The sequence below is a fragment of the Nycticebus coucang genome, chromosome 18 (assembly GCF_027406575.1).
Source record: "Nycticebus coucang isolate mNycCou1 chromosome 18, mNycCou1.pri, whole genome shotgun sequence".
NCBI classification, from domain to species: domain Eukaryota; kingdom Metazoa; phylum Chordata; class Mammalia; order Primates; family Lorisidae; genus Nycticebus; species Nycticebus coucang.
The window spans coordinates 48,197,161-48,221,843 of NC_069797.1; the positions used below are offsets into that span (position 1 = coordinate 48,197,161).

General features: G+C 38.3%; 1 protein-coding gene and 1 non-coding gene across 2 annotated transcripts; one reads left to right on the top strand and one right to left on the bottom strand.

Moving 5' to 3' along the window:
- The first annotated feature begins 6,589 nt into the window (after positions 1–6,589).
- Positions 6,590–6,717, top strand: LOC128571478 (small nucleolar RNA SNORA11). The gene has a single exon (XR_008375885.1). It is a non-coding gene; the product is annotated as a small nucleolar RNA SNORA11 (small nucleolar RNA).
- Positions 6,718–19,085: 12,368 nt separating this feature from the next.
- KIF2B (kinesin family member 2B) lies at positions 19,086–21,086 on the bottom strand. The gene has a single exon (XM_053569891.1). The coding sequence runs from the start codon at positions 21,084–21,086 to the stop codon at positions 19,086–19,088; it is 2,001 nt and encodes a 666-aa protein (XP_053425866.1).
- Between the last annotated feature and the right edge of the window lie 3,597 nt (positions 21,087–24,683).

Sequence of the window (24,683 nt, forward strand, 5' to 3'; positions counted from 1 at the left end):
AGTTTTCCACAGGGACAGAATGTGGACAAAGGCCAAAGGAGGGATATATGAGTGTGTGTTTTAGCTATGGAAATAAACTCAATTGAACATAAAACATGTTGAGGGAGAGAACTATGAAATGGTTATGATATATGAATTAAAAGGAAGAGGACAACAGGAGTCAACATTTTCTGCTATCTTTCAACAAGTTGTAGTTTTTTTGACAAGTTTATCATTTAGCTTCCTATTCAAGATGTAAGTGGTTTATGCACCACAATTACAGCCAATAGAAGAATGTTGTATAGTCATGTATTTACTCTTACCAATAAATTGTATTCATATGGTTTTTTAGGTCTGTTAACATCCTTTTCTTTCAGATTGAAGAACTCCTGTTAGCATTTCTTAGAAGAATGGTGTTGATGAAATTCTTCAGCTTTGTTTGTCTGGGAAAGTTTTGATTTCTCCTTCATAGTTGAAGGATATTTTTGTAGGATATAATATTCTAAGTTTAAGGGTTTTTTGCTTTAGCACATTAAATATGTCAGGCCACTCTCTACTAACCTGTAAATTTTCCACTAAGAAGTCTGCTGCCAGGTGTTTCAGATCTCCTTTATATATCATTTTTTTTCTTGCTTCCTTTAGGAACTTTTTTTATTCATGACCTTTAGAAACTTGATTATTAAATGCCTTGATGTACGTTTGTTTGTTTGGATTAAATCTGCTTGGTGTTTTATGACCTTATTGTACCTGAGTATTGATGTTTTTCTCTAGGTTTGGGAAGTTCTGTGTTATTATTTCTTTGAATAAAATTTCTATCCCAATCTCTTTCTCCTCCATTTCTTTAAGGGAAACAACTCTTAGATTTTCCCTATTAAGGCTATTTTCTATATCTTGTGAATGTGCTTAGTTCTTTTTTATTCTTTTTTTCTTTTTCTCTCCTGACTGTTTATTTCCAAATAGCCTGTCTTCAAGCTCACTATTTCTTTCTTCAGCTTGGTCAATTTTACTTCTGAGAGACTCAGATGCATTTCTTAGTCTGAGTTCTTAAGCTCCAGAATTTAGCTTGATTTTTTAAATTTCAATCTCTATCTTAAATTTCTGATGGGCTTCTGTATTTCTTCTTCGTGTTATCTTAAAGTTCATTGAGCTGCTTCAGGACAGCTATTTTAAATTCTTTGTTTGAAAGGTCACCTCTCTTCATCACTCCAGCAATGGTCAGTGGTACCTTAAATAATTTCTTTGGAAAGGTCCTATCTTCTTGGATGTTCCTGATGCCTGTGGTTGTTCACTAATGTCTGGCATTGAAGCGTTAAGTATTTATTTTAATCCTCAGTCTGGGATTGTTTGAACCTATTCTTCTTGAGAGGCTTTCTGGATATTCAAAGTGAATTGAGTGTTGTGATCTAAGTTTTTGGCCCCTGCAGACATATCAGTACCAGGGATGCCCCAATCCCAGTAATGACTGTTGTAGACTCCTGATGGTACTGCCTTTGTAGATTTGGGTAATATATAGAAAAATTCCCTTGATTGCCAGAAAAAGACAATTGATCCCTTCCCTTACTCTGTGCTGGGCTGCTAGAGTTGTGGGAACACCAGCTCACAATTGAAGTAAGCTCAGTCTCAGCCAGTCTGAGACGACTATTGCCTGGCTGTCTCTGATGTTTATGCGAAGCCCAAGGGCTGTTTAGTCAGAAGATGAGTCCTGCCAGAACTGGGTCCTTCCCTCTGGTTAGCATATTTCCTTCCATCCCAGGGTGGGTCTAGAGATGCTGTCTAGGAACAAAACCTAGAAAAATCTGCTTATATTTTATTCTAACTAAGCTGGTGCCTAAGTTGCAAAACAAAGTTCACCATTACTAATGTCACAGTAGGTCATGTGCATTTCAAGTCCATTGGCTTGGAGCCAGCAGAGCCACAGGAATTACCCAAGGACTACAGCCTTCGTGGCCTTATTTACTTATTAATTTAGTCCATACCCTAGGCTACTTTTTGTCAGCTGGTGATGGCGCTCACCAGAACTTGGTTTTTGAGGCGGAGTGGTCTAAATGCTTTTCTCTAGCCAGGGTGATCTAATTGTTTCTTCTGTGAGCCCTAGCAGAATTCTGCCCTGTGCTGTGTTCTGCTGGGACAGGGTAGCCCTGGGTTTTAAGGCAAACTCTCACAGTTGTTTCGCTCTCCCTCTCTGGGCACACCAATTCTTTCTACATAAATCTCTCCACTGGATGTACTGGCATGGTACTACTGGGTGGGGAATGAAGATATAGGCAAATGCAAGATTATCTTTTTGGGTGGTGCCTGTGGCTCAAAGGAGTAGCGCTCTGGCCCCCTCCATACTGGAGGTGGCGGGTTCAAACTCGGCCCTGGCCAAAAAAAAAAATGATTATCCTTTCTGCCCTCTTCAGTGCCTCTTTCCTTGATATAACATTAAAATGAGGTAGCATGAGAGCTCATTGGATTGTCGGTTCTCCTGCAGGTGTTTGCTTACATAGATCGTTGTTGAATTTGGTGCTCTTGTAGAGGGATAACCTCCACAGGTATCTATATTCCCATCTGCTCTACTCCCTCTCTGCAGTGATCAGGCTTTAAAGTAAATTGTTTTAACTAAAAAGTTATGATTTAAAATTTTTTTTAATGTTAGCAATATGTCTTCTTCTTAATCATAACTCTTAATTTTAGATGGGTTTTGGTAAAAGAAGGCGGGTGGAGTTTAAATTCTGAGATGGGTACTTATTAACTATGTGACTGAGTAAATTGCTAAAAACTCTGAAAACACATTTCTTTATCTGTTAGTTTTGTATAATATCATGTAATTTGCTAATTTGGTTGGAAATTCATAAAGATAATGTATATAAAGTATCAGATAGAAAAAAGTTAGTGTTCAATTTCAATCCTTGTCCTCATTCTATGTTGATTATTTTAAATTTCATCATAATTTTGATATATATACATATACACAAGTTTTATATATTATATATATAATATACAAATATACATATATATAATAACTTCCAACAATGTTCACAACCTGGTCCCTCAAACCTGTATTTTACCTGATAAAAGAGCATTTGCAGACATGATTTAAGTTAAGGACCTTAAAATGAAAATATTATTCTAGGATTGTCTAGGTGGGTGCAATATAATCACAGAAATCCTTAAGAGCAAGGAACATTGCCCTGTTAAGTCAAAGAGAGAGATGTAGTGATAGTAAAAAGGTTAGAGAGTTACAACATAGCTAGCTTCGAAGATAGAAGAAAGGACCAGGAACCAAGGAATACAGATGACATCCCAAAGCTGAAAAATGCATTGGGATGGATTCCTCTTCAGAGCTTTCCAAAAGAAACACACTCTGCCAAAACTTTGATTTTAGCCCAGTGAGAGTGAACTTCTGACCTACAGAATTATAAAATATTGAATTTGTGGTTTTTTGAGCCACTATGTTTACTATAATCAGTAATGTCAGAAATGGAAAAATTTATACATAGTATATGTTTTTATTAATATAATTAACAAATTTTATAGAAGCAAACGTTAATGATGAATTGGGAAATGAGGACAGAAGGAGCTATTTGGAGACAGCAGGGCAGGAGGCCAGAAACTGCCAACATGCTTTGTTTCAGGTGACTTCGTACTTCTGAACTTCTTTCATCAAGGGGTCTCTGCCCATGTGCTCATGTGCATGGCGACTTGACCTTTGAATTTATTTTTCTTCTGTTTCACAGATATTTTCATAACCTTATGCCTGTCTTAGCAGAGGGAGAGGTGGTAACCTGGGAATGGAGCCGTGGCATAATGGACTGAGAGTTTCTCTATGCAGGAACTTTACTAAACCATCCTGGGTCTGGCAGACACAGGGAGAGAAGACACTTTGAATTTATGCACACACCAGTGCTTTGACCCATGAAACATAACACCATATTAGATTATAGCAAGGCTAACAGTCCCCTCTTGAGCAGATTGTTTTTTATTAGGAATTTTGGGGTGTACATACACAAAGCAAAAAAGTGAGAAGGTAATAGTTTCAATTAAATGGGCTGTCCTTTGTTCAAGAAGAAAGCTATCAGGCTGAAGGATACAGGAGAACTAAACTGCAGACCAAACAATATTGGGGGTAGGATTTAATGAGGGAAAGTTACAGTTCACAGGTTAGATAGTTACACCTAGAAAGTAGTTTTCTGTTGGTTTTTTAGCTTTATTTATATTGTCTTTAAGTTCCTAATTATTAGCTAAACATTTCCCAGACTATTTTTTACCTACTTCAGTAGATAATCTAACCCCCGCCTCCCCACCTTAGATGTGAATTACAGCAGAGGGGCTGAGATTGGGACATTTTTTTGTATGAGTCCTCGGGGACATCAGTCTATTTTAGTCCTTACCCATGGAGATGTTAAGAGATTTTGAGGTATTTTCTTCATATAATACCAGAGCATGAGGCAGTAGCCTTGGCATATACTTTCATTCACACATATTTGTGTGTGTATATATATATGTGTGTGTGTGTGTGTGTGTGTGTACTATGTGTATATATATACACATATAAGTGAGTAGAAAACAATAATTGGCCTTCCTTTCTACTTTAGTAAAGGGCTGGTGAGAGGAATATGGCAGTGAAAAGGCTCAGGATGAGGAGAGGAAGGCGAGCTGTTAGTAAATTCTCATGGCTGATGTCCTCTGGACGGCCTCTTGTCCATCCTGCCAGGACCTTTCCTAGTTTGAATGTCCTCTCTTGACACCTTCTACCTCTCCTCACAAAAATAAACTTCAAAAACTTCAATGATATTTTGGGAAGGAGGCTCTGCAGAGCCAGTGCATACTCAACTGGTGAGGTCATGTAATAAAAGCTTGAAAATACTTGTAAAGCCAATGAACGTATAGGTTGCATAAATCTTGATTTAAAGGAGAGAGCTTTAAGAGAGCCATGAAACTAAACAAAAGCTTATTTTATTTTTATTCTCTAAAATTGTGCTTTTTACATATTACATTTATAAAGTTATTTTTTCCTTAAAAATATTGGTTTCATGATTTTTATGACTTTAGAAACTAATTTAAAAGTATAATACTTTTATGGTAGAAGAAAGTACTCCTTTCAGGGGCCAAGACTCTTGGTATCAATGGGCAGCATTCAATTTTCCCTTCTTCTGTGCTTCTGGAAAACAGAATCTTGCAATAGAGTAAACCACTGCTCAAAAACTCTTTGAAGTCACACAAGGGTTTTGGTTTCTAGTAGAATTATTATCTACCATATCGTATACTAGAAAACAGTTATAATATCACGTTCAGATTTCTTTAAAGGGACATATTCTGTAGTTATTTCTTTAGTCTCTGGTTGATGAAAAATGAGTTTATTATTAATGCTACATTCACACATGACAGCACATATAGTTATTTTCATGAAATTGGTCATTTGTTTCAACTAAAAAAATCATCTCCATAAACATGTTTGCTCATAACATTAAATATTAAACACCCTCCCGATTTCCCGAATTAACTATTTTGACTGTCTTTTGATAGTATTTCAGATGCTCACTTCTCTGTAAGATGTATGACTAGGATTTTGATATGATTTGTAACAAAATTATAAAATATTTTAAACATGCAGAAGGGTATAGTTATCTAATGAGATTCAGCGTGCCTGCAACTCATTTATAACAACTCCCAATTCTGCCTCATTTTGCTTCACTTTTTCAAAATTAGAAAACCATTTCAGGCTGGGCACCTGTCGCTCAGTGGTTAGGGCGCTGGCCACATGCTCAGGGGCTGGTGGGTTCAAATGCGGCCCAGGCATGCTAAACAAAAAAAAAAAAAAAGAAAAAGAAAAAAAGAAAGAAAGAAAACCATTTTAGATACAAGTGTGGTATCTATCCTTGACCACATAACTGCCTTGTATTTATGGAGGTGACTATTATTCTGAATTTAGTGTTTATTATTCCCATGAATGTTTTTTACTTTTCTATTTAGGGTGTATCTGTAATTGTGAACAGAATTGCTATGAAGATTTTTTACATTATATAAAAGATCACTAATTATATGATTCTGGAACTTGTTTCTTTTACTTGTGTTGTTTAATTGATATTTACTGATGTTGATAGATGACACTTTAATTCAATCATTTTATGTTTATATTGCATTGTATATCAGTAGGTACATATGCAAGATTTTATTCATTCTCCTGAAAGAGATAATCTACTCTAAATTTTTCAATACTGCAATGATGTAGTTCTTAGAGATATCTCCTTGTATATATGTATGAGAATTCCCTGTAGAGTGTTTACACAAATGGGAATGCAGGATAGTACAGTTTGTCCATCCTGAAATTTACAGAACATTGTGAAATTGCTTTTCCAAAGAAAGGGTATTGATTTGTACTCCTAACCTGCAGGGTTTGAGAATTCCAATCTTTCATAGTCTCATAAACACTTGATATTTACAAACTTTTTTTTTTTTTTTTGTAGTTTTTTTTGGCTTGGGCTGGGTTTGAACCCACCACCTCCGGTATATGGGTCTTGTGCCCTACTCACTAAGCCACAGGCGCCACCCCTTGATATTTACAAACTTTTAGCATTTCTATTTAATCTAATGGCTAGGAATAACATCTTATAAAAAATAAGAACTAGGGTTGTGCTCAGAGCAGGGGACCCGAAGAATGACTCCTCTGTTTATAACACACCCAACAGGAATCTGAGGTCACTGTGATGAGAGGCACAAAACTTGTGGCCTCCCTAAGAATAATTCCCTATATGTGAAGAAAAAGAAAAAAAATTATAAAATGTATGTGGTACCTGTATGGTTTATCATTGTATAATTCTTTCAACTGTACTGTATGTTTAAAAAGATTGGCTAATAAAATATTAGAAAATTAAAAAAAAAGAAAATACAGAGAAATCCAAATAAATCTGGAGTTTAGTTAACAGTTCAAAAAAAATGAAAGAAAAATAAGAACTAGACAGAAATTGACCACCTTCAGGTAAAGTTTAATATTCATATTTTTATCAATAATAAATTGTAACCAAGATGGTAAACAACTCGTCTAACTAACAAAGGAAGTAAGATAAGAAGAGAGACTTGCCTTGAATTCAGAATTTACTTTGGGCTTTCATATGTTTCAATAATATATTTTATATTTGACCGATATATGAGGAGAAAAAATATCTATAGAAAAACACAGACACTTTTAAGAATTTTATTCCATATGTTTATTGTCTTATTTTTCTCTCCCTATTTTTAAAACCTTAATAGATCCTGGGACTTTCAGATAATGATTAAAATGTTCATAATCCTGAATAATCAGCTGGATTTGATTTGACTCTTTTTTTGTGGGGGGGGGGATCCAAAATTCCACAATTTATTCTGAAAGTTCACATTCAGCTCAGGTGGGTGGCCAGGACAGAAGCCCTCTCTGCCACCACCCCGACCCTCATGGGAAGTTGCCTCGCCAGACCACTGGGGACACTTGCATTCCTGGGGAGACAGTGGTGCTGCAGTTTGGGTGTTGTTTTGCAGGGATAAGGAGATACATTCACTCAAACAGTTCTTGTTTCTGGAAGTCCTGCAAAGGCTGGGCTGTGACGTCCTTTTCCTGGGTGCTCTAGGAGCTGGACCCCAGACGCAGGTGGTTTCTGCAAAGACCAGGTTGAGTTCCTGGAGCTTTGGAAATTAGGCCGTGACTGTGGGTTAATGGCACTTGTTCAGTTTTGCAGCAGAAACTGGCAGAAAAAGGTGAACAATGCCCCTCTCTTTTGTGGTCATCCCAAACACCCAGGGATAACCAGAGCTCTGTGTGTTCTGGGTCAGTGTGGGGGCCATGAGAGAAGGGCTGCCATGGTTAAAGGCTACAGGCATTTCTGTTGACAGGTAGGGGCAGTTGAGGCTCACAGAGAGCAGGATGTGGCCTCTTTTGGTCACAGGCCCTGGTCCAAGTTCCCAGGTCCAGAGCAGACAGTGTTCATGGGTTTTGGTCCCAAAGCCCCTCGGACACACAGACCAAGGGTGCCATAGAAGGTGGCAGCATCTGCAGAAAGGCCTGTTCCAGCAGAAGCAGAGATGCCACACCAGGGAGAGGAGCCTGTGAGGGAAGATCCACGCCCACAATACTCATAGGAAAGGGGATGTTGGTCCAGAGAGGGAAGTGCTAACTATTGGCTAAGAAAATCTCTTTTAAAAAGATATCTTGCTGGGCACAGTGACTTACACCTATAATGCAGCAGTTGGGAGACCAAAGTGGGAGGACTGCTTGAGGCCAGGAGTTTGAGACCAGACTGGGCAATATAGCCAGACCCTATCTCAAAAATAAAATCTCAAGATGGTCATCAATGAAACTGTATAAAAGCTGGATTTTTTATGACACACAAAGGGCCATTAGGAACTGACTCAAATTCTGGATGAAGAACCTATGGAGTCCTAGGAGTCCAGGAAACCCCAGATTGAGTAGCACACTTTGGAGGAATGGAGGATGCAGAAGTGGGTCAGTAACAGAAGGGCACAAGCGGGGGTCCATGTCGTACCTGTCTGTGAACACAGCAGTGACTCTGGTGGGTGCTGTAAGGAGCTGGGGCTTAGAGGTCAGCGGAAGTAGATTCTTGCCCTTGGTTGGCCTGGGAGCACCCATCCTCTCTCCTCCCAGTCTACCCAGGTGGGGCAGGTTTGAGCCAAGCTACTGGCTGTACCTGGGAGATGGCCTAGGCAGGACCAAGGCCATGGGTAGCACCTGGCTATCCTGAGTTGGCCCCTAGTCAGGTCCAGGTGGCGTAGGGGTAGGAATACAAAATGGGGATAGAACTTCCCAGGAGACTGACAGCCACCAAGTTGTTGAATATCACCTGTTAGTCTTTTGGAACAATAAATTTAGGACAGGTATTATTCTGAAAAGAATGGCACAAAAATATGGCATTGCTTTTGATCTTTAATTCCATTTTACATAACATTGAACAATAGATGTCACTGTTTTTCCAATAAAAATAAGTATGAAATTATTTTATTTGATTATTTTTCTTCATAAACAGGTCTTATGCTGAACAGGTAAGTTATAAGTTTCTGGTAGAAAAATTTCAAACATTAGTTGCTTCTTTTAAATATTAATTTTGTTAGCATTTTCTTTAAGAAATGAATTAATATTACTTAATCCATGACTTTCTGAATCATTTTAAATATAACCAATCCTACCGATTTTATGCCTTTGTATTAATGTTTTAGCAATTAGGTGTCCTTACAAGGAAAGTGAAAATGAGATTATTTGAAGAATAGCATCTCATGTCAGGAAAAGAAGCCTCTCAGAGAATAATTATTTATATTTTAAGTTCATGTAATGTCTAGTAAGTTAACTTGATTGACAGAGAATCTATGAAAAATGGAAATCAGGGATATGGAAGTCGAGAAGGGAAGCTATGGAAAGTAATGCAATTGGGGCAGGTTCTGAGGAATGGTGGAGTGATATTAATAGGATGTGTTCCAAACCTTGTGATTGGAGTCAAGGACACATTCAAATTTATATCAACTCTGACTAAACAAATCAGAGGCCTTCAAGAAGCTGAGGTCAAGTTGGCAAGGCGTTGGCAGTAGGAAGCAGACCTTGGAGAAACAGTGGAAAGTATTTGGAGGTTGTTTAGTGACAGTGAACCTGGGGCATGGAGAAAAATTAGGATCAAGAATAAGAGATTATTAAAGAAATGTAACATCTGTTTCTTTAATTTGATTGTAACATGCCACACTAAAGCCCTAGCTGTGTGTGCTTGATAAAGAGAAAAGAAAATGAATTCAGAAAGTTTGGCAAACGAGAAACAGACAGTCACTAAATCTAACAAGCTGTATATCCTCATTGTATTTGTAAATACATGGAGATAATGGTGTAGGATTTATGAAGCACTTTCACACTCATTATTGGGCTGATGTCTAACTCCCCAATCCATTGAAAATCTGACTTCCTAACCAACCATTTCACTCACTCTGATCTCTCAAAGATTATTAACGGCCTACAAATCATCAAAACCACTGACTTACTCCCATCTTTATTTTACTGGAACACTGCTTTTAATATTTTTTTCACATAGTTTTTACTTTGTCTCCTTTAAATTCTCTTGTTTTCTGTATCACTATTCTTTTTTCTTCCCCTGGTTTTTCTTCTACTTTTCCGTTAAATTTTTTCTATCCAGTCCCTTCACTGTTTCTGCTTCTGCCCCTGTTTCCTGTGAATACTTTTCTGGATGACTGTGTTGTGAAGAATATTTGAGCCACCTTATGTACAAGTCTTTGTTCAACAGGTATTTGTTTCCCCAATGTGCTAGGTGCTATTCTAGATGCTGAGGACATAGAAATCAGTCAGTGTAATATGATCTCTTCCCTCAGTATGTTAGTTCTTATGGTGAAAAAGACATAGGCATAAATCTGTTGAATTATTGACTGATGTATCTGTTCCTTCCCAAGTGTTTTCGTCACTCTTTACACATAATTTCTTGTATTCACGGAGAATTCTAGCAGCTAGGAAATTATAGGATCATGCCTTTGAGGAAAGGGTCATTCACACAGAAATTCCAGGGAAAATAAATATGTCAGCATTATATTTTTGAATGTTAAAACAGACTTTTGGAATTGCCCATTGGTCTTAAGAGTAAAGGCTTTTAGAAGTGCAAGAGGGTGGGTTTTAGTTTTCCTAAAGTATAGTCCTGTAAGATTCTTGTCATAAAGTTTACTCTGTATGAGCAATTGTTTTTCCTGCCTTCCTGTCCCAATAGATCACAATGGTTAGGGAATGGGAGAGAACAAAAGAAGGATATTAGAGGGACAAGTGTGGACTTGTGTCTTTTTCTCTCTGGACCATATCTTACAGGGTAAAGGTAAATTCCTGTGTTGGTTTAAAGACTAAAAGGGTGAAATAACAGGGCTCAGATTCCTATGTTCTGACATCCTGGCAAGTCCACCAAAAATGTAGAGAGAGTTGCATGTGGTCAAGAAATGGGCGACACCAAACCTCAGAGCATCAGGGTGGATCACTGGTAGGTGTCAGGAAAGAGTGAAATGTTTTATTATGGGGCTGAGGGTGGCATAGATGTGACAGTGGATGACAAAGAACCTGGAGGAACCCTGAAGCTGGATCAAAGGAATAGCATTTGCATAAGTACTGTGAAGTTTCTCATGGGGGAGAACCAGGGGACTACAGTTAGAACATTGAGTCCAGGTAGATGAAGACTAGTCATATTTTGTGTGAGACACTCACATGAGAATTTTACTTTCTGCTACTGGGCAGCCTGATTTATCAAAACAGAAATTGATTGTTGGCTCAGTGCCTGTAGCACAGTAATTACTGAGCTAGCCACATACCCCGAGGCCTAGGCCTGATAAACAATGACAACTGCAACAAAAAAAATGGCCCTGTAGTCCCAGCTATTTGCAAGGCTGAGGCAAGAGAATCGCTTAAGACTAGGAGTTTGAGGTTGCCATGAGCTGTGATGCTATAGCACTCTACAGAGGATGACATAATGAGACTCTGTCTCAAAAACATTGTTTTTAAACACAGACAGCTATAATTTCCCCCCTCCTCTATCTAGATGGAATTGATGACATAGGAGACTTGGTATGTTGATTCTCCAGAATGACTCTGCAAGATTAGCATAGTGAGTATTTTTTAGATTTTTTTTTTAACAAATAAGATAACAGAAGCATGTCAAGATTTTGTGTGTGAATGGATATTTTCAAAGTACTGAAAGTATTTTTCTTACATTAGCAGCTCTGACATTTTTTTTCCTGCAATCTTGTTAAAGTGCTAATTTACTTTGCAATCCTCCTTTTTAACTTCGGGGCATCTGCACAAACTGTCAACAATTCTCTTTTAGTGGACCCCAATTAATTTATTTTCTGAGTTTTTAATTTACATAATATTTTATGATGTTCAGATGAAATTTTATGCTATGTGTTTTCACGGCACTTCAAGAACCATATATACTCTCAGGAAAAATCCTAATATCAGTGAAAATATTAATGTGTACTTAATAAGGAGTAACCCTGAGGCAATAGGAGCAAAGATAATAAGACTGGTTAGCAAGCAAACATTTTTTTTTTAAACTGTTGTGTTCAACAAATTTGGATATAAGAATCCTTGGGCAAAACACACACACACACACACGTTGGTTTAGATGGTCCTTCTGAAAGAATGTTAAGAAAACATGTTGAATTTCTCTCAGGCTCTCAGGACTTTCCTCTGCTTTTCAATTTCTCAACCTGTAATAGAGGAATGGTCTGAAAAAAAATGGCAAAAATGTTTTCTGTCTCTTTAAAATTTCCCCTATTCTTTTTGAAACTGAGGCCGGCATCCCTGCAGTGGTCAGGAGTGGGAATGTCTTCTGTTTTCTGTGTTATAGGAAATGGTTAAATTGAACTGTGTGATACAGAGATAGAGGCCCAGGTGCCTCACTGGCAGAAGCCTAAGGACCTCCCAAGTGGGTGGAGGTCATGGCTTAGTCTTCAGCAGAGATGGGATGATGAGAATCATTAACTGCAGTTAAAGGGTAATAGCCTAAAATGGGACAATAGCTTTGTCTCTCTGCTTACCTGCAGGAAACTTGGTATTTTGAGAGGGATAGTCTGACATTTTTCCTTTTTTGCTTACAGAATAATGAACATCTCTTTTTCCTGAAACCACTTGTTCTCATTCTGATGCACTCAGAAGCTCAGCAAGTGCTGAGTTTGAAGTAGCATGCAACACACAAGAAAAAACTAGAAAAAAACATTGCCAATAATACAATTTCTTTCTTCAAATGGCAAAGGATAGATTCAGCATTTTCCTATAGTCTCTGTGCCCACTTCTCAGGGATGGGTACCATTAATTACCTGTGTGGAGAGGCAGTTCTCCCTTATTTGTTAAGTTTCAACATGAAATATAAATGTCCTTAATTTACTTGAGATGGATTAGAATTTTTGAGAAGGAATTTTGTTGATATGTAGTTTGCCTGCTCCTAGGGTTTGAATATTTTTTTCCTTCAAATTTCATGTTGAAATTGAATCCCCACTGTGGCAGTTCTGAGAGAGAGCTTTTAAGAAGTAAACTAACAGTAAAAGCAAACAATAAAAAGGACGATAGGTAAGCCAGATATTAGACAAATGACTTTATTATAATTAACATGTTCAAAAAATAAAAATATAGAAAATTTGACCAAAGACCAGATACCTGTTATTAAAGAATCAAACCAAAACTAAGAGCTGAAATTAAAAAAAAAAAAATTAATGAATGACATGAAGTTTAACTATAGGTTCAAGTGTGCCATGAGATAAAAAAGTTTGAAAAATACTGATCTAGATTGAAGCATTGAGAGATGAATGAATGAAAACCAGATAAATCAGTATGAGGCAGGGAAAGCATGAAAATACTTTTAATTAAAATCAAAGAAGGAAAGAGATAGAAACAGAAATAATGCCTGAATAAATAAAGATCGATCATTTTCCAATCTGACAAAGTGTATCTTAAGTAAAGATACATTAAAAACTTCTGAAAAACAAAAGCAGGATAAGAAAACTACACCCTATTATATCATAGAACAAACAAAACTGATAATCAACACAAAGAGAAAAACTTAAAGCATTCTTGCAAATGACAGTTAATCTTTGATACAGAGGGCAAAATTAATTCAACAAAAGAAATGGCTTTCTTGAAGGGCAACTACATAAATAGGGTAATCACGAATTTTATAAACAGCAAAGATATACTTAAAAATGAAGGTGAAATAGACCAGATTAAAAGCATTTTCACTAACAGACTTACAATAATATACATATATTTGAGTTGCTCAAGAAGAAAAGTGATCCCTACTGGAAGTAGTAAAATAAATATAAAGCAGTAAAGAATTAACAACATCAGAACATATAAGTGATTTAAATGTATCATCACTGTTCAAATAATAACACTGTATCGAGGGAACATAAATATATGAAGAATTGAATGAATATAAGCATAAAACCTGGGAAAAGAAAAATGAATTAAAATATTTACAGTAGTTTCATTTTCCAGTAAGATATAAAAAGACAACTTAAAAGAATGACATAATTTTGAAGATAACACGAATAAAGAGCATACAATATATAACTGACAAACAGAGGGAAAATGATCAACAACAAAATAAAAATAACTTAATACAAAAAAGAAGAAAGTGGGAAAGAGTGCACAGAGTGGATAAATAGGAAATAAATAATGTGCACATAAACATAAATCTATCAGGAGTTATATTAAATATGAAATAAATAAATGATCTTATTAAAAGATAAAGATTATAATACAGGATTAGAATAAAACTAAATAAATTGATATAAGCTACATGTTGCTCATAAACAATATACCTTTCCTATAAAGAACAGAGAGATTCCAAATAAACAGGGAATAAAATATGTACTATAGAAATACAAACTAAAAGAATGTAAATAACATCTATGCTAACATTAGATAATACAGAATTTAAGGCAAGAACATAAAAAGAAATTTTATAAAAATAAAATTGTGAATTGAACAATATAGAATGAACTTAAATTTATATGCAACTGGTAACACAGCCTCAAAAGATATAAACTGAATATTCAGAATTAAAAGGAAAAATATATAAATACACTTGGGCAGCATCTGTGGCTCAAAGGAGCAGGGTGCCAGCCCCATATACTGGAGGTGGTGGGTTCAAACCCAGCCCCAGCTGAAAACTGAAAAAAAAAAAAAAAATATATATATATATATACACACACACACACACACACACAGTTCAAAAATTAATAGTGTTCTACAAAGTATTTGAATAACATGATTAACCAACTTGAATTATAATACTAAGAATATAACAGTTGTTTGAATTACTTTTGATAAAATAAGAATTAGGAAAATTAGGGAAAATGTATATTTTGGATATTTAAGTATTAAATCATTTGAACACTAAAAATATATTATACTGTAGACTAATCTGAAGCAGTATTCAGAGGAAAATGTATGATCTCAATAGTATAAACAAGAAAAGATGACAAATTTGTTACCTAAGCATAGAAATCAATAAATTGGTCAAAGTAAATTAAACAGAAAGAAGGAAAAAAATGGAATTTAAAAAAACACAATAGGGAATATAAAATAGTCAGAAGTTGTTTATTTAAAAAAGACTATTTTTTAAACATATAAAATATCCCCAATTAAAAATAAAAAAGAGAAGGTACAATTTATCAGTATGAGGAATGAAAAATTAGAAATCAATAGTATGGGCATGATAGATAATAAGTATATTACAACTTTATGACAATTAGTAAAACTTATTAAAACTGGTATAAGAGAAATATTATGACTAAATCTGGATAACTCATATCCAGATTTGAATTGAATCTGTAAAATTTCTCCCACAAAGAAAATTCCAGAGACTGGATGTGGTGGCCCAAGCCTATAATCCTAGCACTTTGAGAGGCAGGCAGGCAGGATTGCTTGAGGCCAAAAGTTTGGAAGCAGTCTGGGCAACATAGCAAGACCTCATCTCTACAAAAAATAAGCAAACAAACAAACAACAACAAAAAGCAACAACAAAAAACAGTAGCCAGGCATGGTTGTGGGCACTTGTAGTCCCAGCTTCTCCGGAGGCTGAGGCAGGAGGATAGCTTGAACCCAGAAGTATGAGGTTACAGTGAGCTGTGATGACAACATTGCCCTCTAGCCTTGGCAACAATAGAGTGTCCAGGAAAAAAAGGGGGCAAGGGGAGGAGAAGGGAAGGAGGAGGGGAAGGGATGGGGCATGGGGAGAGGAGAAGGAAGGGAGGGAGGGAGGGAGGGAGGGAAAAAGAAAGGAAATATACTAAGGAGAAGTTATTATGGACATTATTGGATGTAGTGATTGATTAGATAAGATTATCCTAAAAAATGAAAAGCTAATGTCAATGTTACACACATGGTTATGTTTAAATATCTTTTTTTGAAATTTTGAATTCAAATACATCCTTTTGTATCAGAAAAAATCAAGTGTGGAAGTAAAATGTCTGAGATATCAAGTGTTAAACTTAGTATTTAAAGAAATTGGACATCTCATTCTTAATAACCTTAAGAACTTAGATCCAGAACACATCTATTGCACAACAGAGAAGATCTAAATAGCCAGTGAGGATACGTAAATCTGTTTAACGTGATTAGCCATTAGGAAAAAAAAAAAAAAGAAATCAAATACACTTTCTACCCATATCGGGATGTGTAAAATTTAAAAAGCTACTTAAAATGGCAACACTAAGCACATGGAAACACATGGAGGACCAGAAATTTTCATGAGATGATGATGATATTGTAAAATTAGTACAAATTCTTTAGAAAACTACTTGGAGCAATCTATTATGCTGAATATGTACCTACCGGGGACTAAAGAATTCCACGTCTAGGCATACTTAGTGGAAATACATAAAATTGTGCACCAAAGAACATGTATACAAACATTTACAGTATGGATTATTAGTGACTAAAACAGAAATAATTCAATTATCCATCAAGAATAAAATTTATAAATCATGAGTTTTCATGTGAGAGTCCCAAATTAGTTTCATAGTAGGGCTGTGTACATTGGGTACTTTTTCTTCCATTCTTGAGATACTTTACTAAGAAGAATATGTTCCAGCTCCATCCATGTAAACATGAAAGAGGTAAAGTCTCCATCTTTCTTTAAGGCTGCATATTATTCACTGAGATAATGCCGGAAAGGCTATGTTAACCACTGTGATAAAAATGTGTCAAATGGTTTATGAAGCGAGTGTATGATACCCCATGATCATATCAATGTATACAGTTATGATTTAATAAAAAAAAATCATGAGTTATTTATAGAGTGCAATAATAAAGAGCAATATAAAAGAACAGATCACAGATTATTTTGATTAAAAGAAGCTGGACAGAGATGAGAAAGTGTCCAGTATGTGATACCTACAAAAGTTAGTTAAGAAAAAAAAAAAAAAAGTTAGTTAAGAAGGCAACCTACGTGATGATTTCAGTAAGACGACATTGGAACTTTGCTGCAAGAGTGAACTAGGCAGGAACAAGGCTTCCAGATCCTGGTTATTTTCTGTGTCTTGATCTACGTGGTGTTTAAATAGGTTCATCCGCTTTGCAGACATTCGTGAAACAGTATTCGTATGATTTGTGCACTTGCCTTGACTTGATGTTTCATTGAAACACTTCATTAAAATAAAATTTAAAAAATCATATGAGAATGTTGAAACTTCCAGCAACCTATCCGAAGTTGAGAGTGTGGCGGGAGTGGCGATGGGTGGTGGAGTAGAACAACAAAGACAGTGATCACAATAAGAACAACAGTAAACAAGCACCTAGTCATTGCCACTAAAGACGGGAGGGAGGGAAGGAAAAAATAAAACCAATCTTACCATTTTGGGGAGGAGTAGTATGTACAGAGAGAAACAGCTCAGGGGAGCTAGGTGACTTGCCTAGAATTACAGATATCTATAAAATAGAACTGGCACCAAAACCCAAGTCAGATTCTTAACCCTGTACTTTTTAATTGCATACAAACATAATGAAATGGAAAAAGAAATTCTCATACTGATGAAAAGATCATCTTATTCTAAAGGACAAGATGTTTTCAAAGTTTTGTTTATTTTAATAATATATAACTTCACATGTGTTAATGAAGCAGCAGAAGGGAAAATATTTAGAGACCACAATATTATTTAATTACTGAAGACCAGATGTTTTACACTGATAGCTTTTATTAGGACATTACTATGCTACTCTATGGTAGAGCTGTGTGCCAGATATCATTAATGCTAATGAAGCCTTTGCAAATTGAAAATAATACGTCATTCCTGCTAAAAGTAAGAGCAAAAACTGGGGACTTAACTTCTTGTCTGTGTTTCCAAATTTCCTCAATCTTTCATGCACTTGCTTTACAAATCATTTCACTTGAATTCTCTAAAAAGGAGTTTGAAACTGATAGATATGAAAGCAAAATGCCCTTCTTTTTTGGTGATATCTCAAGAAAAAGTTCATTGATTAGATTGCTTTGTGTAAAGGATTATTAAATATGTTTGTATTTGCTTATCAGATTAGCCTTTTTTAAAAGAAAAAAAAAGGTGGAGTTTGTAATCCCTGAATCAGAAAAATGTTCTTTTTATCTCATTGATCTAAGGTACCAAAGCTTCTCACATTAGTTTTGAGAGCTTCATGGGATGTACTCCACTTTAGATTGGAGCTCTTCTACTGTTTTGCTGACCTGTTCCCTGCCCCACTTTGATGCACAAAGAGTTTTTATGTTAATCATTTAAGTACAAAATGTGATAAAGAGGGTGAGGGGGGAAAAAAACACAAAACCTAAAGATACCATAGTCAGCAAAAGCCCTGCTTATGCAAAACCACACACACACACACACACACACACACACACACACACACACTTTATTCAATTGCTCCTAGGAGCACAATACATTGTAATTTCAACTAAAAAATTCAAGAAAAAGAAGGAAAATAAAAATAAACTATCTCAATTCTAGGCTCTCAGACACGATCTCAAAGAAAATCCCTCTTCCTAATTGACTGGATCTTAGTCACCACTTGAACCTCTACAGCAATACAAGAGAAAGATTCATGAGTGAGCATCATTGTTAGATTGACTCCATGCTCTCTATCTCTCAGTGGCTCCCACGCCAGGCAGGGCATTCACAGTACTTTCCGTCCCTAGTGTAAATTGTACGTTTTCATCACAGCTGTTTCTTCTAGAGCAGGGCTTCTCCATTCAGGTAAGTATTCAACCTGATAGGTATTTGTCGTGAGAAGCTGTCCTGGACATTGCCGGCTGTTTTAGCAGTGTCTCTGATCCTCAACTCATGACATGCCAGTATCCCCACTCCCCAGTGGTGACAACCTGGAATGTTTTCAGATACTGCCAAATGTCTTGTGGTTGGGCCAACATCATTCTCAGCGGAGAACCCCTGTTCTACGCAATGAAAACCAACTATAGAAATACAGAAGAAGGAAGAGAACATTTCTGACCAGAATATTTTAAGGTGTTTTAAGCTTTTCAGAAGGATCTTTACATTTAGATAATTTGGGCAATTTTCCTGTGTAAAAGTGGTAGAAGCTTTAGCGCTGTCTCCATCATGTTAGATTGGATCTTTTGCCTTTGGCTTCACTCTGCCTTGCCCTTGATTTGGAGGTCAGCTCGTAATAATTTCAGTTTATCTTGGATCTCAGTCAGAACACCAATTTTCTGCTCCAAAATGGATAATGACTGGGCAATGCAAAAATCGACCTCATGGTTTACCCCATCCGCCATCTTTTGGATGTTTTCCCACCACTGGCGAGATTCCTTCCACGAAGTCGTCATATCCTTCATCAGGGGAATGGCTAGCGTTTCAACTACTTCAATCTCTTTTGCCTCCTCCTTCTGTATGCAAGGCATTTTAAGAAAGGCATCCCTCTGAAGGGATATTTCTGAATGTCTCATATGGTTTTCTAACATCTTGGATGCCTCATGCCCAGTCGGATAGAGGCAACGATGGCAGGGCCTTACATCCAGAGTTAATTCTTTCACTCTGTTTGCATATCTTAAAGTGTTGAGGGTGTTTTCACAAGAGGTCATCCCGGGGGAGATGGTGGCGATCATGCAAGTGAAGGAGTTCTGCGCTATGAAGGAGTCGCGGAGCACCTGCGTGAGCTTGCTGGCTCTGAATGGGGTGTGAGGCTTGTTCTGACCCAAAGCCAGGATGCATTCTTTGAGGGCTAGGAGACTTTTGTTAATCTCTGCCCCTTCCAGCTGCCTCTTCCGACTGGCCTTGGCAGTATCTGCTCCCCTTTCATTCCCAGCTAAATCAACGAGGGAAAACTTCCCATGCAGTTTCCCCCTGGACTTGAGAATGATTTGGAACACGGCGTGGCTCCTGGACGAGTGGGCGTTGACAGATGTCTGTCTGGACGTCCGACAGCTGTTCCCTATCTTGACGAGGTTCAGCACCTCCTCCACAGAGTGGACCTCCTGCTCCTGCAGCCCCACCACTTGGATTTGCTGATTGCCATCCTCCAGGACTTGCAGCTTCTTCTTCCAGTTTAACAAATCGTACACCTTGCCTCCATAAATCTCGAAAAACGTCCCATAGACTTTGAAGTCCAACTTCTCGTAAGTGGAGTTTCTGAGGAGGAGAAACACGTCCTGGGCAACCAGGGCGTAAATGCCTTTAGAGCAATCTTGGGCCCGTCCGGAAAATGCTCCGCCCATGGTGTGCGTCTTCCCGCTGCCCGTCTGGCCATAGGCGAAGCAGGTGGCCATGCCCTTGCGGAAGATGGACTCGACCAGCGGCTGGGCAGTGAACTGGTACACCAGCTCGTTGGAGGCCGTGTCGTCGAAAGCATGGTCGAAGCAGAAGGTCTGGTTTTCCAGGTAGCGGGTGAGATCCACCTTTTGCTTGGACTCGTGCACCGTCACCACGTTGTGGGAGGGGATGGTGATGATGTCCAGGTCGTTCATGGTGGTCTCTCGCTGGTTGAGAGGCCGCTTCCGCACGCAGACGCAGATCCGATGGTCTTCCGGGGGCTCCAGGCCTGACACCTGGCTACTGTCCAGGTGCCTGCGGTACTTCTCAATCATGTGCATGATTTCGTAATTGGGGTTCCCGGTGTTGACATCTAGGGCACGTCTCGTTCGGATCTCCTGCTGCAGCCCCCTGCGCTTCTCCCGCTGCTTCTGCAGTTTCTCGATTTCCCGCAGGCAGGGAGACTTTCTCTGTTTCATCAGACAAGGGTTGCTGGGGACCCTCACAGCCACGCTGTCCCCCGAGGGGGTTTTGCTGCTCTGGGGGATCACTGCGACCCACCGCGTGGCTGTACGCTGGTCTCCAGTGTCTGGAGACGGCCGTCTGGATGGCGTGGGGCTTTCAGCAGAGTTCAGAGACGGATTCAGCAGGAATATGGTATCCAGATCAATTTTCTTGCCTTTTTTGACTCCTCTCTCAATCCACTCTACCGTGGCCCAAGAGTTTTCTCTGTTGACCTCTGTGACCACAGCGAGGTGGATCCGCTTGTCACTGCGCTGGATTGCCACACAGATACCCACCTGGATGTCTCCAAAGTGTGACTTCAAAAGTTTCACCGGCGAAAGGCGAGCGGCTACCGCGAGGCGGCGCGGGCTGGCCATGGTGAGCGGTGCAGGTGATGGGGGCGCGCTCTGGGGCTCCTGGGGTTAGAGCAGCAGCACCCGAGCCCGCCCGAGCCCGCCCGAGCCCGCCGAAGCGTCCAGAGCACTCAGCGTGGTTGCAGGCTGTGCTTGCCTTTGTGAGCCTGGCGTGCCAGGGCAGGTGCTGGGGTCGCCCACGTCACAAAAGGATGAGACAAGGCCAGGGCACAGCCAACCGCCTGGGAGAGAGAGGGACCGGAAGGAAACCATGCCTATTTGTGGTTGTTAAAGGAAGACAAAGCGGATGAAATAACGAGATTGTTTTTGCTAGTGAGAGTGAAGGGATTGGAGGAGGACACCGGGTGCTCTCTGGAATTTTGTGAGAAAGTGCAGGAAACAGAGAAGCCAAGGGAATTATGGGGTTGACATTTACATGTTCCAAGGACGTTTGTGCCTGAGCTTTGGAAATAGCCATTCTCCCCTGTGGTCTCTATGCTCCGTGCTTTATACAGAGTACTTTTTTTTTTTTTTTTAACCTAGTTACATTAAACTTCAACTCTCCAATGATCAGTGGAAACAGGAAGTTGAAGCTGTTTGCAAATTTAGGCTTCCAAATTTGTAATTCAACAGGATCGCAAAGAAGGCTCCTCAAACTGGCCATCTTTCTTCATTCTCTCCCTTCCTTCAAAACGTGTAACTTGTTTAACAGTCACAACTTAAAGTTATTCCACTGTAATCAGCTTTCTCATTAGAAAAACAAAACGAGTCATGTGTCGGAGGTCATTGTGGCAATTTGCTAATATGGAACTCCCTCTGGGACAGAATCTGGGTTTGCAAACACAAGATGCTTATCACATTCCCAGGCCCCAGACAGCGATAGAGGGAGTTCTGTTGTGGTCACCACCATTTTTGAGATTAGTTCAGTAATTACCTTTCCAGACTCCTCCAGTAATTACACTTGTGGCCTCCTTATCCACACTTTGGAGATAAAGGAGAGACATTTGGTAGAAAGAGATAATTTGTCTTATACCCCATCCCCACCTGAAAACGTGTGTGTGTGTCCTCAGAGGCTGGTGAGGGTGGGACTGGAAGGCATCTAAGACCTTTAGATGCAAAAATATATCTTGGCAAGATTGCAGAGATTTTTTTGTAGAATGATTGGCTTGAAAATAATAATAGAAAACATTACTTCTGGATAAGCCAAGATGACGGTAAGGTGGACACCTTCTGTTCAACTCTCTTCCCGCCCCCATCATACCATATTGACTTTTGGACTGTGATTTGAGTCATATGGTACTTCTAGCTCAGTCTAAAATTACATGAAATACTTTGGTATCCCTACAATCTTCCCTAGGATCAAGGGACACCATGAAAATAAATTCTGACATAAACTGATTTTTTAAATAGAAAGTTCCTCTCTGCAGTATGTGTGGTAAAGCATAGATTTTGAAAGGAAGGTGGAGGGGGCATATTGTATGCACTGTGTAAGTATGCAGTGTTCATTTCAGGGAGATGGTGAATGCCAGTGGGGAATGCGAAAGGGCTTTGGGCAATTATCTTTTTTTATAATTATTAATCTTTTTATTTGGTCAAGTTATAACTACTTAAAGTTGTGCTTTAAATTTGTTTTTCCCTTTGGTTTCAAGGCCATTATGTAAATGTCCTTATTCCTATTAAGTTAAATTATAATTTTTGAAAGTGGTGCTTTAGAGCTTTTAACATTTTTTTTTTTTTAAACAAAGCTAGGTCCCTCTCAAAATTATGCAAACTTTAGTCCCTCCAGGTTAGCCATATTTTAACACCTGGCTAAGCTAATGATTTTTATGATAGAAAATAGATGAGTAGGTTCCTGGTAATAGTGCAAAACTTGAAGGCTTAGAGTTTACATCGACTCCCTCTTTTTTTCTGTCTACTATGCCTATAAATGTCTTTTTAGTGATTTCAGGGCTTTTCCCTCAGTTCTCGTCTCTCTTACATTGTTTCTGCAGGATATCGCATTTGTTCCTATGACTTAATTTTACGTATATGGCTGGGAGCAGTAGCTCATGCCTGTAATTCTAGCACTCTGGGAGGCTGAGGCTGGTGGTTTGCTTGAGCTTAGGAGTATGAGCTCAGCCTGAACACGAGCAAGACCCCCATCTCTACTAAAAATAGGCAAACTAGCCTGGTATTCTGACACATGCCTGTCATCCCAGCTACTTGGAAAGCTGAAGCTGGAGAATCTCTTGAACCCAAAGACTTTGAGGTTGCTGAGAGCTATGACGCTATGGCATTCTACCCAGAGTAACAAAGTGAGACTCTGTCTCAAGAAAAAAAAAAATTATATATAGCTAACTAGCTAGCCAGATAGTTCATAACCAGAATTATCAGTCCCAAATGTATTGATGCCCACAATAACCTCAATTTCAACAAATCCAACTATTTTATTTCTGAAAATGGCATGTCTTAGGTACTTCTAATTACTTTTAGTAGCTTAATCATCTACCCACCTTCAAAAAGCTGATACAGATCTTTGTTTTCTCCTCCTTTCAGCCCATCCTGCCTTAGAGAGTCCTTTCCCGGTCTCTAAAAGTCTCCTGTAACTGAGATATCATATCGTATCCCCAAGCAATTATAGTCTTGTTTTTGCAACCTCCTCCAGTCAGAAACTCAGTCTGTTTCTCACACTGCCTTAGAGTTATTTTAACGGGTACTTCCTGATGAGTACCCTGCTTACAGGTGTTTGAGTAGCTCTCCATCATCCTAAGGGCATGGTGTAAACTGCACATGGGACACACTGTCATCTGGTTCACACTCTCATCCTCAAACTTTACCATTGTCCACAATTCCTCTAAAGTTGAGCCACACTGAGGAAATTAAAGTCCTTCAAATGCACCGTTTTCTGTCAAATTTCTAATTTCTAGTCCACCGTCTCTTAATATTAAACATGGAAACCATCTTTAGGGCTTGTGGAAACATAGATTATTGGGTCCTATCCTAGAGTTGGCCTTAGGTTAGGACTGAAAACTTTGATATCTAACAGATTCCCAGATGATGCTGGTGCTACTATTCCTGGGACCACACTTTGAAAATTACCTCTGTAGCTTTCCTCAACTCCTAATGCTTATGTCAGACATCAATCACTACCCCTGAGTTCTCTGACCCTCTTGAAAATAACCAGGCATAATAGCATTAGAATGATATAGTACATATTACTTGTTGAGTTTGGCTGTTTAGGGGACCCCAAAAGCCTAATTTTCAGTAATGAATTAAAACAAAATTCTCAGAAATGAACATACCAGTAATCTGTTTATACAGAGTTGTTTGGATGTTTTTACAATTTTGATAATCTAAAACTTCATTTGCAGCAATATCTTTTTATATCTGTGGATATAAAATTCAGAATTCTGAAACCGTCTGTGTAACTCTCTCATTTAATAGAATTTATTCAGACAGATCATCCATCTAAAAAAAATACTGTGAATCTTGAGTGATGAAATAAATACAGCATTTTTCCAAGTATGAAGGTCTGGATAAAGTAAAGATGGCATCTTTGGCCTCGAATAGCTTTTGGTAGATGAACAATTTCTCCAGGTTAGAGACTGAAGCCACCCCTGTATTTTTTGACTGACTATAACC

Coding starts and splice junctions, on each gene's coding strand:
- KIF2B (XM_053569891.1), bottom strand. CDS start 21,086: ATGGCCAGCCCGCGCCGCCTCGCGGTAGCCGCTCGCCTTTCGCCGGTG.